Source organism: Macrosteles quadrilineatus, unplaced genomic scaffold, assembly GCF_028750875.1.
Source record: "Macrosteles quadrilineatus isolate MER2022 unplaced genomic scaffold, UCM_ALF_1.0 Scaffold_1__1_contigs__length_201487025, whole genome shotgun sequence".
NCBI classification, from domain to species: Eukaryota; Metazoa; Arthropoda; class Insecta; order Hemiptera; family Cicadellidae; genus Macrosteles; species Macrosteles quadrilineatus.
In genome coordinates, this window is record NW_026542594.1 from 16,052,881 (window position 1) to 16,067,167 (window position 14,287).

At 36.7% G+C, this 14,287-nt stretch overlaps 1 protein-coding gene across 1 annotated transcript in view; it reads right to left on the bottom strand.

Annotated features, from left to right (window-relative positions):
* The window catches only part of LOC129004362 (mediator of RNA polymerase II transcription subunit 13), a 204,351-nt gene that overhangs the window by 41,467 nt on the left and 148,597 nt on the right, over positions 1-14,287 (bottom strand). Inside the window, exons 19-21 of the mRNA XM_054432934.1 lie at positions 9,105-9,336; positions 6,284-6,507; positions 3,670-3,834 (exon numbers count right to left, since the gene is read on the bottom strand). Of these exons, the coding sequence (XP_054288909.1) occupies positions 3,670-3,834; positions 6,284-6,507; positions 9,105-9,336 (621 nt within the window). The remainder of the gene's footprint in view (positions 1-3,669; positions 3,835-6,283; positions 6,508-9,104; positions 9,337-14,287) is intronic.

Here is a 14,287-nt window from a genome sequence, read left to right on the forward strand (position 1 = left end):
GCAACCAACTTTTGAAAATAAATGTTGTGAATTGTGATTTTTAAGAGAGAGAAAACTGTGGACTTGGCTAATTTGAAATTCTATAGTTCAAAATCGTCATTTAAGTTTATTTACACAGCTTTACATTGTTTTATAGGTTAAAAATACATATGCAGCTTATTATTAACCGCGCGGAACTATCCGAATCCGAAAATATCCGAATCCGAATCTCCCAATATCCCATCCGATCCGAACCGAGCCTCAACTATCCGATCCGAAATGAAACCGCAGTAGTGGAGGACAGGAAGTCAGGACAGTTTGGTTGTTTCCGCGGTCACGGGGTGTTCGACGGTATGACTCGTGGTCATGGCATGATCGTCGGTATGACTCCGCGGCCACGGTGCGATCGTCGTTATGACTCCGCGGTCACGGGGTGATCGTCGGTATGACTCTGCGGTTACGGCGCGACTGTCGGTATGACTCGAGGTCTCGGCGGGATCGTTGGTCACAGCGCGATCGTCGAAATGACTTCGCCTCCTGCGTCCGCGGAACATCTCTCGCGATAGCGGCGTTATCGCCGATGATTTTGGCTAAAATAAGACACCTCAATATAGCGAATTTATCATTGTCAGAACCTCTACATTGCGAATTTAACCTCTGCATAACGAATTGTCTACGTCTTTCCCTCGATATAACAAATCCCCCACCCCATTATTGTTTTTGAATAATCTGTTTCTTTATCAAATGAAATGGAAAGGTGACGTCATCGCTTGCGCTAACATTCGTCTGCTCCGTTTTACGTGGTTTTACACATCTCTGTCTGCTTTCGCTGTGCGCGCTATGTTGCAACTGAGAACTGATTTCAAACATTCACTGAGGACTGATGACGACGTAATGTTTAGTAAGCTGTGATTGGGCGGTAAGTAACTATGGTGAATTGTACAATTTTTGGATGAAGAGAAACTAAGAAAGAATATAAAAACAAAACCAAAGAGAAAGAATAGCAACATCATTCCTTTTTCGAGTGTTTTTATTATCTTTAAGTTGGCTATGATTATACACTTTTATAATGTCTTATCTAATAATTTACTGTATTGTTTTTCAATACGATTTGTTTCAGCAACACCAATGCTATAGTTAATGATTATTATCGACATTCCTCTGTTGTGATAAATCAGTACTGTATCACGAGCAGTAGCTTACAAAACTTTCTACTACTGTTTTGTTTTGTTCTTTACATGGTTTATGACTACGCAATACAGTGTTTGGCTAGGTTTTAGGAGGGTTAGAACAAGCTGTGATTTTAAACTTACAGTTTTTTAACCTGTACCAAGGTCAATGCCATTGTCATGATTGCGCAATATTCAAGATCCCTCCCCTTTATTATGCCGGATAATTAAGGTTCTACTGTACAATGTTAACAGTACTGTAAAGTATTGTAGCCTATGCTACTTTAATTGTGTTTTAATGATGTCTAATCCCGACCTATATTGACCAACGCTGGTTCTGAACCTCGACTTAGCGAAATTCCTGCAAACATAACCTCTATATAACGAACCTCGTTTTAACGAAACCCTTGATATAACGAATATTCAGTTCGGTCCCTTCAGATTCCTCAGATACTGAGGTTGGACTGTATTTGAATTAAGAGACAAACACTGAGACATGGCCTTGCTATATAAGTTATTTGCATCAAAAGACAAACACTGAGTCATACCCTTGCCATATAAGTTATTTGCATCAAGAGACAAATACTGAGTCATGGCCTTGCCACATAAGTTATTTGCATCAAAAGACAAACACTGAGTCATGCATGGCCTTGCCATATAAGTTATTTGCATCAAGAGACAAACACTCGGGGAAAAAACGGTCTTGTACATGGATACAGACAGCTTTGTGTTAGTAAAAAAATCGGTGCTGTACAGTGATACAGACAGCTTTGTGTTTAGTAAACAAATCGGGGTTGTACAGTGATACAGACAGCTTTGTGCTAGTAAAAACATTCGGGGTTGTAGAGTGATACAGACAGCTTTGTGTTAGTAAAAAAATCGGTGTTGTACAGTGATACAGACAGCTTTGTGTTAGTAAAAAATCGGGGTTGTACAGTGATACAGACATCTTTGTGCTAGTAAAAATATTCGGGGTTGTAGAGTGATACAGACAGCTTTGTGTTAGTAAAAAAATCGGTGTTGTACAGTGATACAGACAGCTTTGTGTTTAGTAAACAAATCGGGGTTGTACAGTGATACAGACATCTTTGTGTTTAGTAAACAAATCGGGGTTGTAGAGTGATACAGACAGCTTTGTGTTAGTAAAAAAATCGGTGTTGTACAGTGATACAGACAGCTTTGTGTTGGTAAAGAAATCGGGGTTGTAGAGTGAAATAGACAGCTTTTTGTCTTAGTAAAAAATCGGTGTTGTACACTGATACAGACAGCTTTGTGTTGGTAAAAAATCGGGGTTGTACAGTGATACAGACAGCTTTTTGTGTTGGTAAAAAATCGGGGTTGTACAGTGATACAGACAGCTTTATGTTAGTAAAAAAATCGGTGTTGTACAGTGATACAGACAGCTTTGTGTTGGTAAAAAATCGGGGTTGTAGAGTGATACAGACAGCTTTGTGTTAGTAAAAAAATCGGTGTTGTACAGTGATACAGACAGCTTTGTGTTTAGTAAACAAATCGGGGTTGTACAGTGATTCAGACAGCTTTGTGCTAGTAAAAATATTCGGGGTTGTATAGTGATACAGACAGCTTTGTGTTAGTAAAAAAATCGGTGTTGTACAGTGATACAGACAGCTTTGTGCTAGGAAACAATCGGAAAAAAATTTGAAAAAATCGGATCCATCAAAACCGGATCCAGCCCAAGATCCGGAATTTTTTGGATCCGATCCGGTGCCGGTTCTAGCTCGGATCCGGCGGATCCGGTAGTCCGATATCCGGATCCGACCATCACTAATTATTTCCATGATAAAGTAGGTTTGGATCTAAAGCGGGCTACACACGGTCAGTTTGATGTGTCAGTTTGGTGTGTTCATTTCTAACTGTCAGTTCTAACTGAACGACACATTCGCACCCACACGCTCACTTCGGTGTGTCAGTTCGATGTGCTACCTGGAAGCTTCAACCTCAAGTAAGCTAATCGCTCGTGTTGTGTGTTAAATTGTGTGTTAACATTATGGACAAAGAACTGTTATTGTTAAGTGTGGTGGCTTGTGTAGTGGTGAAAAGGATAAAGCGCAGAATTCAACAAAATGTGGACGTAATCTTCCACAAACATTCTTCACCTCTGAACAGTTGTATAAAATCTAAAAGAAAATCTTTACTCCAACTAACCATAGTCACTCGGTATACAAACACAGTGTCAGGAAGGAATGCAGACGAGATGATGTCTAGAAAAGCAGACGCACAAAGACAAACTCCATCAAAACGTATGTATAGGCCTCTTCAAGTGACTGCTGCGCATGCTCAAATACCGATTTGACTGAACTGAACTGACGAGACGGTACACACGCTCAATTCGGACTGACATCAGTTCGGTGTGCCAGAAGGTTTTTTATGTCTTGGTTTTTATTATGTAAGGGAATTAGAATAAGTCTAATTTTAATTTAAATATTCATGCAAAAGTGTTTTTAAATTTGAGGTAAAGGGGTTAAATAAGTCTAGGTGTGTTACTTAGTGATGTACTCACTTGAGCATACAGTTTGAGCATGTTGGTGGTGGAGTTGTCCCCTAGCATGGTAAACCACTCATCTACAGGCTCTTTTGCCAGTTTGATGGCTGCCTTGTTGCCTACCCTCAGTATTCCATCCCTCAAGACCTTAGTGATTGGACAATGCCTGCCTAGTCGGCACATCTGCAGACAATACAGAGGCAAAGTTAACAAAATCAACAAAATACTTGAAATCTAAAAGAAATCAAAAGAAATCTATACATATAATACGCTAAGCCGATTTTTGTGATGAGAACTCCTCCCTCATTTTTGGACCAATTTTGATGATTAAAGTGTCAAAAGAATGGCCCTGAACTGTAGTTTTGCAAAGTGTTTTTATTTTTTTGAAATCTTTATTAGTTCGGGCTGGATCTTCCATCAAAGTTGGGTTGTCTCCCATAAGATTAACATGGGGGAATCCAAATATTTAATTGGAAACTTTGTCTCCACTAATTTGAACTAATCTCCACTAATTGTCTTCCATTAAATTGGGTTGTGCATGTTTACTAGCGCTACTCAGCAACAAAAACAATTTAATTTATCTCTAAAAAATATATTCTTAAAGTGCACTGAGCAGCAGCCTAAAAATACTATGTAACTTCCTCATATAGTCTAATAACACCCAAACACAAAAACCTTGCCTAAAATGGTACCTATCTTGACAAATTATTTGCAGTGGCCTATATTACGGATCATGGCCCACTGGGTTGGTAACATTATTGAAAATAACATGATATTTTGGCTGTAAGAGTACTAGGGATGGTCAAGTCTCGAAATTTCGGGAAATTTTCGGGAAATTTTAAATCTTGTTACACGAGACGAGATTTCTTTTTGGCCGAGATTTTTATCGAAACGAGAAAAAAAAAAACAAAAAAAATTAAAAACGCCTAAATAAAGTCAATGCAATACCCGTAATACAGGAGCGTGTTGTAGTTGCGTTTCCATTGCGAAGGCGTTCTTATTTAATTAATTCTTTAAATGTAAATATTACTTTAATTATTTTAATAATATTACTTTAATAACATTTGAGAAGTTTTGTTAAGTGTGAGCAGTGTGAGGAATGTTTTATTACTATAAAAAGTCAAAACAAGTAACTATTTTATAAAAATTAATATTGTTTTTATTTTATGATTTATTTTATTTTAGGATAAGTTGAACTCTATCCTAACTGATATCACTATGTTTCCTAATCGTAGGCATTTTTAATAAGTTAGGCGTGATTAATAAAAAAATGTTATGCTGATGTTTTTTATTAAAAGATTGTAAATATTCTTGCCTATTATCATTATTTTTGTATTTAAACAGTCATCTAACAATGTTACAAAATCAGGTAAAAATTTTGAACGTGCATTTCCCGTTGTGTATGAGAAGGGAAATCCCGTCTCGATCTCGTCTCGAAATTTTATGAGAAATAAAAAATCTCGTCTCGTCTCGTCTCGAACTAAAAATCCAATCTCGTCCATCCCTGGTAAATACTATTAAGCAGCTACTGTCATGAGAGAAAGGTCATATTCCTTTTGAACTAGATCACATTATCCTTTATAAAATACATTGATTAACAATGCATGTAAACGTCAATATTTACATAACAGCCAATTTACAAAAAAATTGGCAGTAAGCTTTGTACAGTATGTTTTTCTCTTTGGAAATGCCACATTGCTATTTCAATTGTATTACTTGTTGCCAATGAAGCCACACGACCATATAAACGAATAGGCCCCTAACCGTCGATTTCGACGGGGTTCACCTAGTCTTATATATTAACTGTGACAGGATTTTACTTCATGATTCTGAATCAACCACTTGACAGATTTTCATGATTTTTGTGTTGAAAGAAAGATGAAAGGAAGGGAATGTCAAAGCCATGAATTTAGTTTAGGCCTAGGGTTTCAGTTGTTTATGTGGTTTTAATTTTTTTATAGTCTAGCAGCCGCTATCACTTAAGTTTTTTTTTTCAATGTATAATTTGGTTTAACTAACAGCTGGTTTTAAGACTCTCGCCAAAATGTTTACGTTATGAGTTGTTTACAAAAATATCGATCGTCGGTAGGCACATTACATATTTTTACAATGTAACTAAATGTAGATTTTTCTTACCATAAAGCATTTGCGTTTTCAGGAAATGTGTAATTATGAACTATATATCCTAAACACTTGCACATAATCAAGTTTTGTCGTAAATATAATCTGTGTAAATATAGTTTATGCTGTGGAACTTTGCGAGATAAAAAAAAATGGTTTGTTCTAGGGAGATTGACTTTGCTCCAAGATGAGTAAATATTAAATATTGACTTCTGTCAAGTACAATTTCCAAACATGGCCAAACAGGAAGACTTAGCATATTTTACACACAGTTATTTCACATCAGCATTACTGTATCAAAGTAACTCCTAGAAACGGAATAAAAGACTTTTGTGCAATGACAATAACACACTCATGAGGAGCTCATTCAGCTATGTTCTATTTAAATTAAAATTTGACCACAGCTGGTCCATATATGGGATGTCTACTCCAATATCCACAAGTCAATGACACGACTCAGATAAATAGAGGCTGAATAAAACAAAACCAATGTCACATTGCCAGTACATACCTCATATGTGGAACTAAGTTCCCGGAAGAAGTTTCTGACGGAGGAGAGTATGTGGTCGTTATCTGGCGCTACGACGACATAGGCGATGTCTCTAGCGTAAGAGTAAGGTTCTAACAGCAGCTTCTCCCAATAGTGTAGGGCGTAAGGAGCGACAGAAAGCCAGTCCTTCTCATGTCCCACTACTACCTTGGGAATCGGCTGAGGTTCACACCGGTCGTCCGTACCTACACACACACACACACATACAGGATACAGACCGTCTATGATATGCTGTTAAAGGCACTGTTGGGGTTTAGCTAGTTTACCTCAGAAATCAAAAATGTGGGATACACATCCGTGTTCTCTGGTCACCACATATGTTTAATTTTAAACTTCTTGAGAGTGACCTATTGTCATATTTTTTATGAATTAACTATATCCACATAGACTTTAGACGACATTAGACATAATTTATTTGCACATAACATTCTTTTAGATGTGATAGACTAGAAAAATACAAAGTACAAAGTAACAGGGAAAAAATACCTAGCCAAATAATGTTAATACAGTAGTTAAGAAAATTCAAAACAAAAAATTAACTCAATTCTTTTATTTTATAAAACGCACGTTCAAGGAGTCCATTTTTCAATGTTTCTTGAAACTTGTTTGAACTCATTTTTTTATAATATACCGGTAGTTAATTATACACTTTTAAACCTGCGTACAAAGGACTTTTTTCAGATAAGGTCAAACGGTGATTTGGTAATCTGAAAATTGTATCTTTTCTTGTACTATAGTTGTGCGTGAATTTAAATGAATCCGGGAGGTTATTTTTTATATTGTGTATGTAATTTAATAATTCAAATATGTTTAATCCTGTGAGTGTTTGGATTTTTTAATTTTGAAAATGTAATTTACAAGGACTTCTGGGGTGGGAATTAGTCATAATTTGGATGATTTTTTTCTGAAGTCTGAAAATAGTTTTTGCATCAGTTGCCTGTCCCCACAAAATCACACCATACCTCAAGATGGATTACTACATACGCATAATGAACCATTTTAAGTACTTCAATGGTGACACATTCTCTCAAGTGGACAAAGACAGATGATGCAGATCAATTTTTTTTCTTTACAACATCTAGATGCACATTCCAGTTAACATTTTCATCTAGATGAATACCTAGGAATTTATTTGAATGGACTAAATTGGAAAAACTATTTAATTCTCTTTCATTTCTGACTGTAAAATTTGATAATTTGGGTTTTATCCACATTGAGTTTAAGGCCATTTATTTTAAACCAATTTTCCATTTCTTTCATAACTTCTGTGAGAGATGTAAGAAGCTCTTCTCTACTATTTTCTTTAATGATTGCAGTAGTATTGTCAGCAAACAGAATCAGATCTCTATTAATAGCTTTAGGGAGGTCATTTTCATTTATGTAGATTAAAAAGAAAAGGGGACCTAAAATGGAGCCTTGAGGCACCCCAAGCTTTATACATTTCCAATGTGAGAAATGCCTGGTTCCTCCATCAGAAATTACAGTTCTTTGTTTCCGATCTGAAAGGTATGATCTAATTAGGGAAAGACAACTTCCTGAAATTCCATAGTCATATAGTTTTTGAAGCAATAGTGAATGATCGACACAATCAAAGGCCTTGGATAGATCACAGAAGACACCAGTTGCATTCCTTGACCCATCCAAAGCCTCCGATACCTCATTAATAAAGAGCTGTATTTGTTCCAACGTTTTTCCTGAAACTAAATTGATATTGATAAAACAGATTATTATGTTCAAAAAAACAAACTAATTTGTTATTTATAACTTTATCAAAGACTTAAGAAAAAAATTCTTAAAACTGATATTGGACGGTAATTGCTGATAACTGACCTAGAGCCTTTTTTGAAAATTGGAGTTATTTGTGAGTATTTAAGTTTGTCTGGGAAAATTACATTTGTTAAACACTGATTTATGATAATAGATAAGGGTCCAGAAATTAAATTTACAGCAGCTTTAATTAATTTGATCGGTACTTCATCCCAACCCACAGAAGTTTTGTTTTTTAGGGAATGAATAATTTTTTCCACTTCGCCCTTACTAATCTGCTGCAGATTACACAACCAATTTCCTTCATCTCTACAATAGTTTTGAACATATTCATGAACTCCTTGCACGGTGACCTTTGGTACATTAATGTTCACAGCTGTTTCGGCAAAGAAAGTGTTGAATATTCTAGTAATATCCTGAGGTTTACATATATCTTTGTCATTATTAATTAAAAATAATTTGCCATCAGTTTTTGTTTTTTACAAGACCAAGTTCTTTATTAACAACTTGCCAAGCAGCTTTAGACTTATTTTCAGACTTTTCTATGTAGTCACCATTTGCAATTATTTTACACAAAGAGTACACAAAGAGCATATTGTGGTCAACAAACATTAACTGTTAGTAGTACTTCTTCTAAGGTAAGCTAGCTGATATTCCCATTTATGCTACAATTAAAATTCTTGGCCTAGAGCATTTCCTTGAACAAAACTAACATTAACTGTTAACCCAACTGTACCTTAGGAGTTGTTTGTTTTACACAAATATTTGGTTGGTGTGAAAGTCATTTTAATTTTTTTATTTAGTTTGTTTTTTGCTAACAAGGCAAAATACCCCCTTAGTTATGAGTGGCTAAAAGTGATGTTTCAAGTGCCATAATGGCTACTCTTGGTTTTACTTGATTAAAAAAATTGGATTTAATTGATTATCGTTCTGTTTCCAGTTGGTTAAGATGTTTAGATCCAAGATTGCTGGTTTAATTTGTAGAATGTTACAGTTGCTATTTGTTGTACATTACCTCTGCCAGCCAGCCTGTGGAACTGCCGCCACGTGAGAGGTCCGCTGACAGTGTACGGTGCGTCCCATAGTCGAGTGGTGCACTTCTTCTGTATAGCGTCCTGCAGCAAAGGCTGTAATGAGCGCATGATGCGCACAATGTCCTGACTGCAGCGGGGACCTCGCGCTCGCATGTACGGCCACCTGTGTACAGCCACTGCCTGGCCGCAGTGCCTTGCTGCCATCTCCTCCACCTGCAACAGATAAAAGTCATTGGTAATGTCTTGCAAGCAGTTCAAACAATGAATTGAGAGAGTTTAGGTGTATTGCTGTTGTGCTTTAATGTGACTTTTGAAAATAATACACAAACAAGAATAAATCGCGACAAGTAAGCAGGAATATTTTACTCAGAAAATAGAAAATGACACTAAGGGTTGGTTCAGGATATTTCATTATTAGGCCCGCCGCACATTGGAGCGAGGCGAGGTGCAGGCGGGAGCGAAGACTTTTTCGTGTCAACGCACATTGAAGCGAGGTGGGACAGAGGTTTCCTAGCTTTGGTCCTTCTGTCGCGAGTAGGAGTTAGATATTTTGGACCTTTGTTGATTCTGATTGTGAGTTTAAAATTTTGTTTTACTCTATTCGCTAAACAAAAAAAATTAAAAGCTGTTTTGAAAATGTGATTACCGTACAGGAAAAAAGATTAAGCCATGGATTGTACTTTTTTTTTAACTACTGAACTGCCAGACCGGTATTTTAGAGAATATTTTCGTGTGAACAAACAACAGTTTGACGATATTAATAAGTTGATTGAAAGTGACATTAATGGAAAGGAATGCAATGCTCAGCAACATATAGCCATCTGAATTAAATGCTACATTACTAGGGGTGGGCGAGTACTCGACCTTCGAGTAATTACTCGAGTTTTTTCAAATACTCGACCTCGAGTCGAGTAGTAATAACTACTCAAAAATTTTGAGTCGAGTAGTTATAAATAGTGCCAATTCACGATTTTCTACATCCATATTTAATATATTATATTTTGTTTTGTGTTGATGCCTTATTTAATCCCCATTCCTACAAAAAACAACTATCTAACCTCATATAGGTTAGACCAGCGTAAACCAAATGTTCAACAAACACCCATCGTCATTCGGCAGAGCTAGCAAGAGGACTACTACTACTAACAACAGACTTTCACTTTCCTACAACAGTCAACAATACGTCTCGATAACGATACAGTAAGTTGAAATAAAGCATTGAATGAATCTATCGAATTGCAATAGTCGATAGTCAACAAGGGAGTCTCGTGACTAGTAGGCCTAACAATGGCAGACGATTCTTGAAGATATTATAAAGTACAGTATCATATTTAGTTTGAACTGCCATAAAAATATTTTATACCAAAATATAGAAATAACAAAATATTTTATACCAAAATATAGAAATACAACAAATAAAAATAATCTATTGTAGCATAATATTTTTTCAAATTAATCGGTATTGGTGTTTAGTTTTACAAACCGATAAGTTACTGCAAGGAACATCAATGCATCTGAATGACGCAATCTCATTGGGTCTAGGCAAATGGCAGGCAGAAAGAAAAGATCAGTTCCACTTTAAACTCAGTGTTGCCAGATGGACGATAATTTTTTTACTTTTACAACTGTGGTATTGGCGTAAACAAACTATAAGTAGTATAATTTTCTAATGAGTTTACATAAACATGATTTAAATTAGTCAAACTATTAACTTTTTTTATGAAATAAAAGCTATAACAATTTTATGATAATTTTGCCGACATTCACCATAATGGTGTAATGATAAATATGGCAACGTCAGCCCTGCAAAACAGCTGTTTGATGGGAAAACAAAGCAGAAGCAGACAGCAGGAGCAGAAGCAGACAGCAGGAGCAGACCGACTAGAGAGAGAGAGACAAATGACAAATTCTTTATTTAACCTGCCCTGAGTTAGACCAAAGGTCCACTCTTCCCCCAGAGAGAGAGAGAGAGAGAGAGAGGGAGAGAGAGAGGGAGAGAGAGAGAGAGAGAGAGAGAGAGAGAGAGAGAGAGAGAGAGTAGAGAGAGAGAGAGAGAGAGATATATATATATATATAAAGATGGTGACGCATAGCAACTACTGTCGGGGAAATAAATATGTGCACTCGAGTTTGAGCCTAAATATCTCTGAGATTAATTATCCGATTTTGTTGAAACAAAAATTAAATGTAAGCTTGTTTAAATATATTTTACGTGGTAACAATTTAAAAATTTTCCGTTTACCAGAAAAATTTATATAGTTGAAAGATCCTAAAAAGTACCGGTTTTTTAGGAACTCTGCACTAACACTGAAGTTTAAAAATTAATTGTAAACAAACCACTGAGCCAATCTTTCTGAAATTTTTATGGCTTATTGGTAGGTTTATTGTTAACATTTCCATGCATTTTAAAATTTTTACTCACAAAAGTTTTTATGCTGCTGTTAGTTTTTAAAACCTATGCTAACATCGTTAATAAGACGCTAAAAATTTCGTTCAAAATGCCATCGTGTTTGTCGTGACACAAGAAATAACACCAATATGATAGATTTATAATGCGAACAAAGGCGTTTTTTAAACAGATTTATATTTGTAAACAAAAATTTCTCCCCCGACTGGCAGCGGGCCGCCTGGTGTGCGTACGATATTTCCCAGCCGGGCGGGGGCGCGGCGAATCTGCGACGTTGCCGATGTGTATCTGGCCAGTGGCCACCACACTGACATTGCATCGGTATTAACTCACGGCAAACAACTGTGTATATCAATATTTAGTTTGAAATTTACATAAATTTACTAACAATATATTCTAATTAACTAGTCATGAAACAAATACATTATAATAAGTTAACTATGGTGGTATGAAAAATTAATTTTGTATTACAAGCAACAAGCCAACTGTTTTGTGTTGATTGAGCTAGTTAAAAAATTATAACAGCTAAACGCCAAGTAAATATTTTCCACCAGTATTTATTTTATGGTTTCTTTAATTTGCCACTTTTAAATATACAACTGAGAGTATAAATCGGAGCGGTCATCACCCTTTCCGGGAAGTGTTGCGTTCAGCTGGAATATCCGATGAGTAATGGAATGTAAACATTAGCTCCCACCTTTCTTGAACTATGGTCGCTATGAGAGATGACTAACCAAGCTAACCAGTTCGTCTTAGATTTTTACACCGGTCGGTAACATCTATTCGAAAATGGCTCCTCGCCGGAATTTTTTCGATGGTGAAATACAGATGATAGTTAGTGCGATTTGTTTCTTTCATGCGGAAAAAGAAAAGTGCTGTGACAAACGTTATCCCGTGTATGATCATGTGGCCAATTGTTTTAACATCGGAACAAGGATAAATGTGGACCAATTTACCGTGGGAGCGATACGAAGGTACTTATATGATTTTACGTGCAAAAAATGTTTCCAACGATCGAAAAATTAAGGCAGAAGCTAAATATTGATTTTCAAAGTTGTTTGCCGTGAGTGAATAGGCTGCCCATGCAATGTCAGTGTGGTGGCCACTGGCCAGGTACACATCGGCAACGTCGCAGATTCGCCGCGCTCCCGCCCGGCTGGGAAATATCGTACGCACACCAGGCGGCCCGTTGCCAGTCGCGGGAGAAATTTTTGTTTACAAATATAAATCTGTTTAAAAAACACCTTTGTTCGCATTATAAATCTATCATATTGGTGTTATTTCTTGTGTCACGACAAACACGATGGTATTTTGAACGAAATTTTTAGCGTCTTATTAACGATGTTAGCATAGGTTTTAAAAATTAACAGCAGCATAAAAACTATTGTGAGTAAAAATTTTAAAATGAATGGAAATGTTAACAATAAACCTACCAATAAGCCATAAAAATTTCAGAAAGATTGGCTCAGTGGTTTGTTTACAATTAATTTTTAAAGTTCAGTGTTAGTGCAGAGTTCCTTAAAAACCGGTACTTTTTAGGATCTTTCAACTATATAAATTTTTCTGGTAAACGGAAAATTTTTAAATTGTTACCACGTAAAATGTATTTAAACAAACTTACATTTAATTTTTGTTTCAACAAAATCTGATAATTCATCTCAGAGATATTAAGGCTCAAACTCGAGTGCACATATTTATTTCCCCGACAGTAGTGATGTGACGAGTCGGGTACTTTCCTGACTCGAGTGACTCGACTCGCCAACTGCCGTGAACTCGAGTTACGAGTCGAGTCAGACTCAACTCGAAACGTTCCGAGTTCGTGTGAGTTCGGCATTCTCCGTACGAGTTCGTTAGTTTTGCGAGTCGGCCGACTCGGTACCGGCCAATAGCGTGTCAGCTTTACGAGTCGACTCGACTCGACTCGAGACGTTCCGAGTTCGTGTGAGTTCGGCATTCTCCGTACGAGTTCGTTAGTTTTGCGAGTCGGCCGACTCGGTACCGGCCAATAGCGTTGAATCTATGCGAGTTGACTCGTAAAGCTGTGACGCTATTGGCCGAAAGCGAGTGCGAGTAAACTCGAGTTAACTCGTTACGTCCCGAGTTCGTTAAGGTTCGGCTTTCTCCGTATGAGTTCGGTTTCTTGACTCGGCTTTTGCGAGTCGGACCAAGTCGGACTCGTAACGTTACGAGTTCGTGTAGCTTCGGCAATCTCCGTACGAGTTCGTAAAAGAACTCAAGTTGGAATTGAGTTGACTCGAGTTCACTCGACTCGGGTCTTGACTCGAGTCAACTCGACTCGCCAACTCAACTCGTCACATCACTAATAGCAACAACAAGAACAAAACAAAACAATGGATTGGAGTGAAGTTATGTCAACGTCAGTTTTGAATGTTTTTACTTTGAAGTGAATTTGTAACTTAAAATAAAACTGATTTTGTTAGTGGAAGTTTAATTGAAAGTAAAATAAACATATTCTGTTTGTGATTTTGATTGTGCAATTTTCAATCTGGTGGCAGAAACATGACAACTACAGTTTGAATTGTAACTTAACCTAGAAAATGTGAGTTTATAAAGAAAGGCCAAATAGGCTATACCAGGCTACAGTGAAATGTGTTTTAATTTTAAATTAAGTGTTTAATGTGGGATTTTATTTCGAGATAATAGGCCTACTATGTTTTTATTTGATATTTTCAGTCTGTCAGAGACGAGTGACTTGATCATTTTTATAAATGTACTGAGTGAAGAGGATAGCCCTAG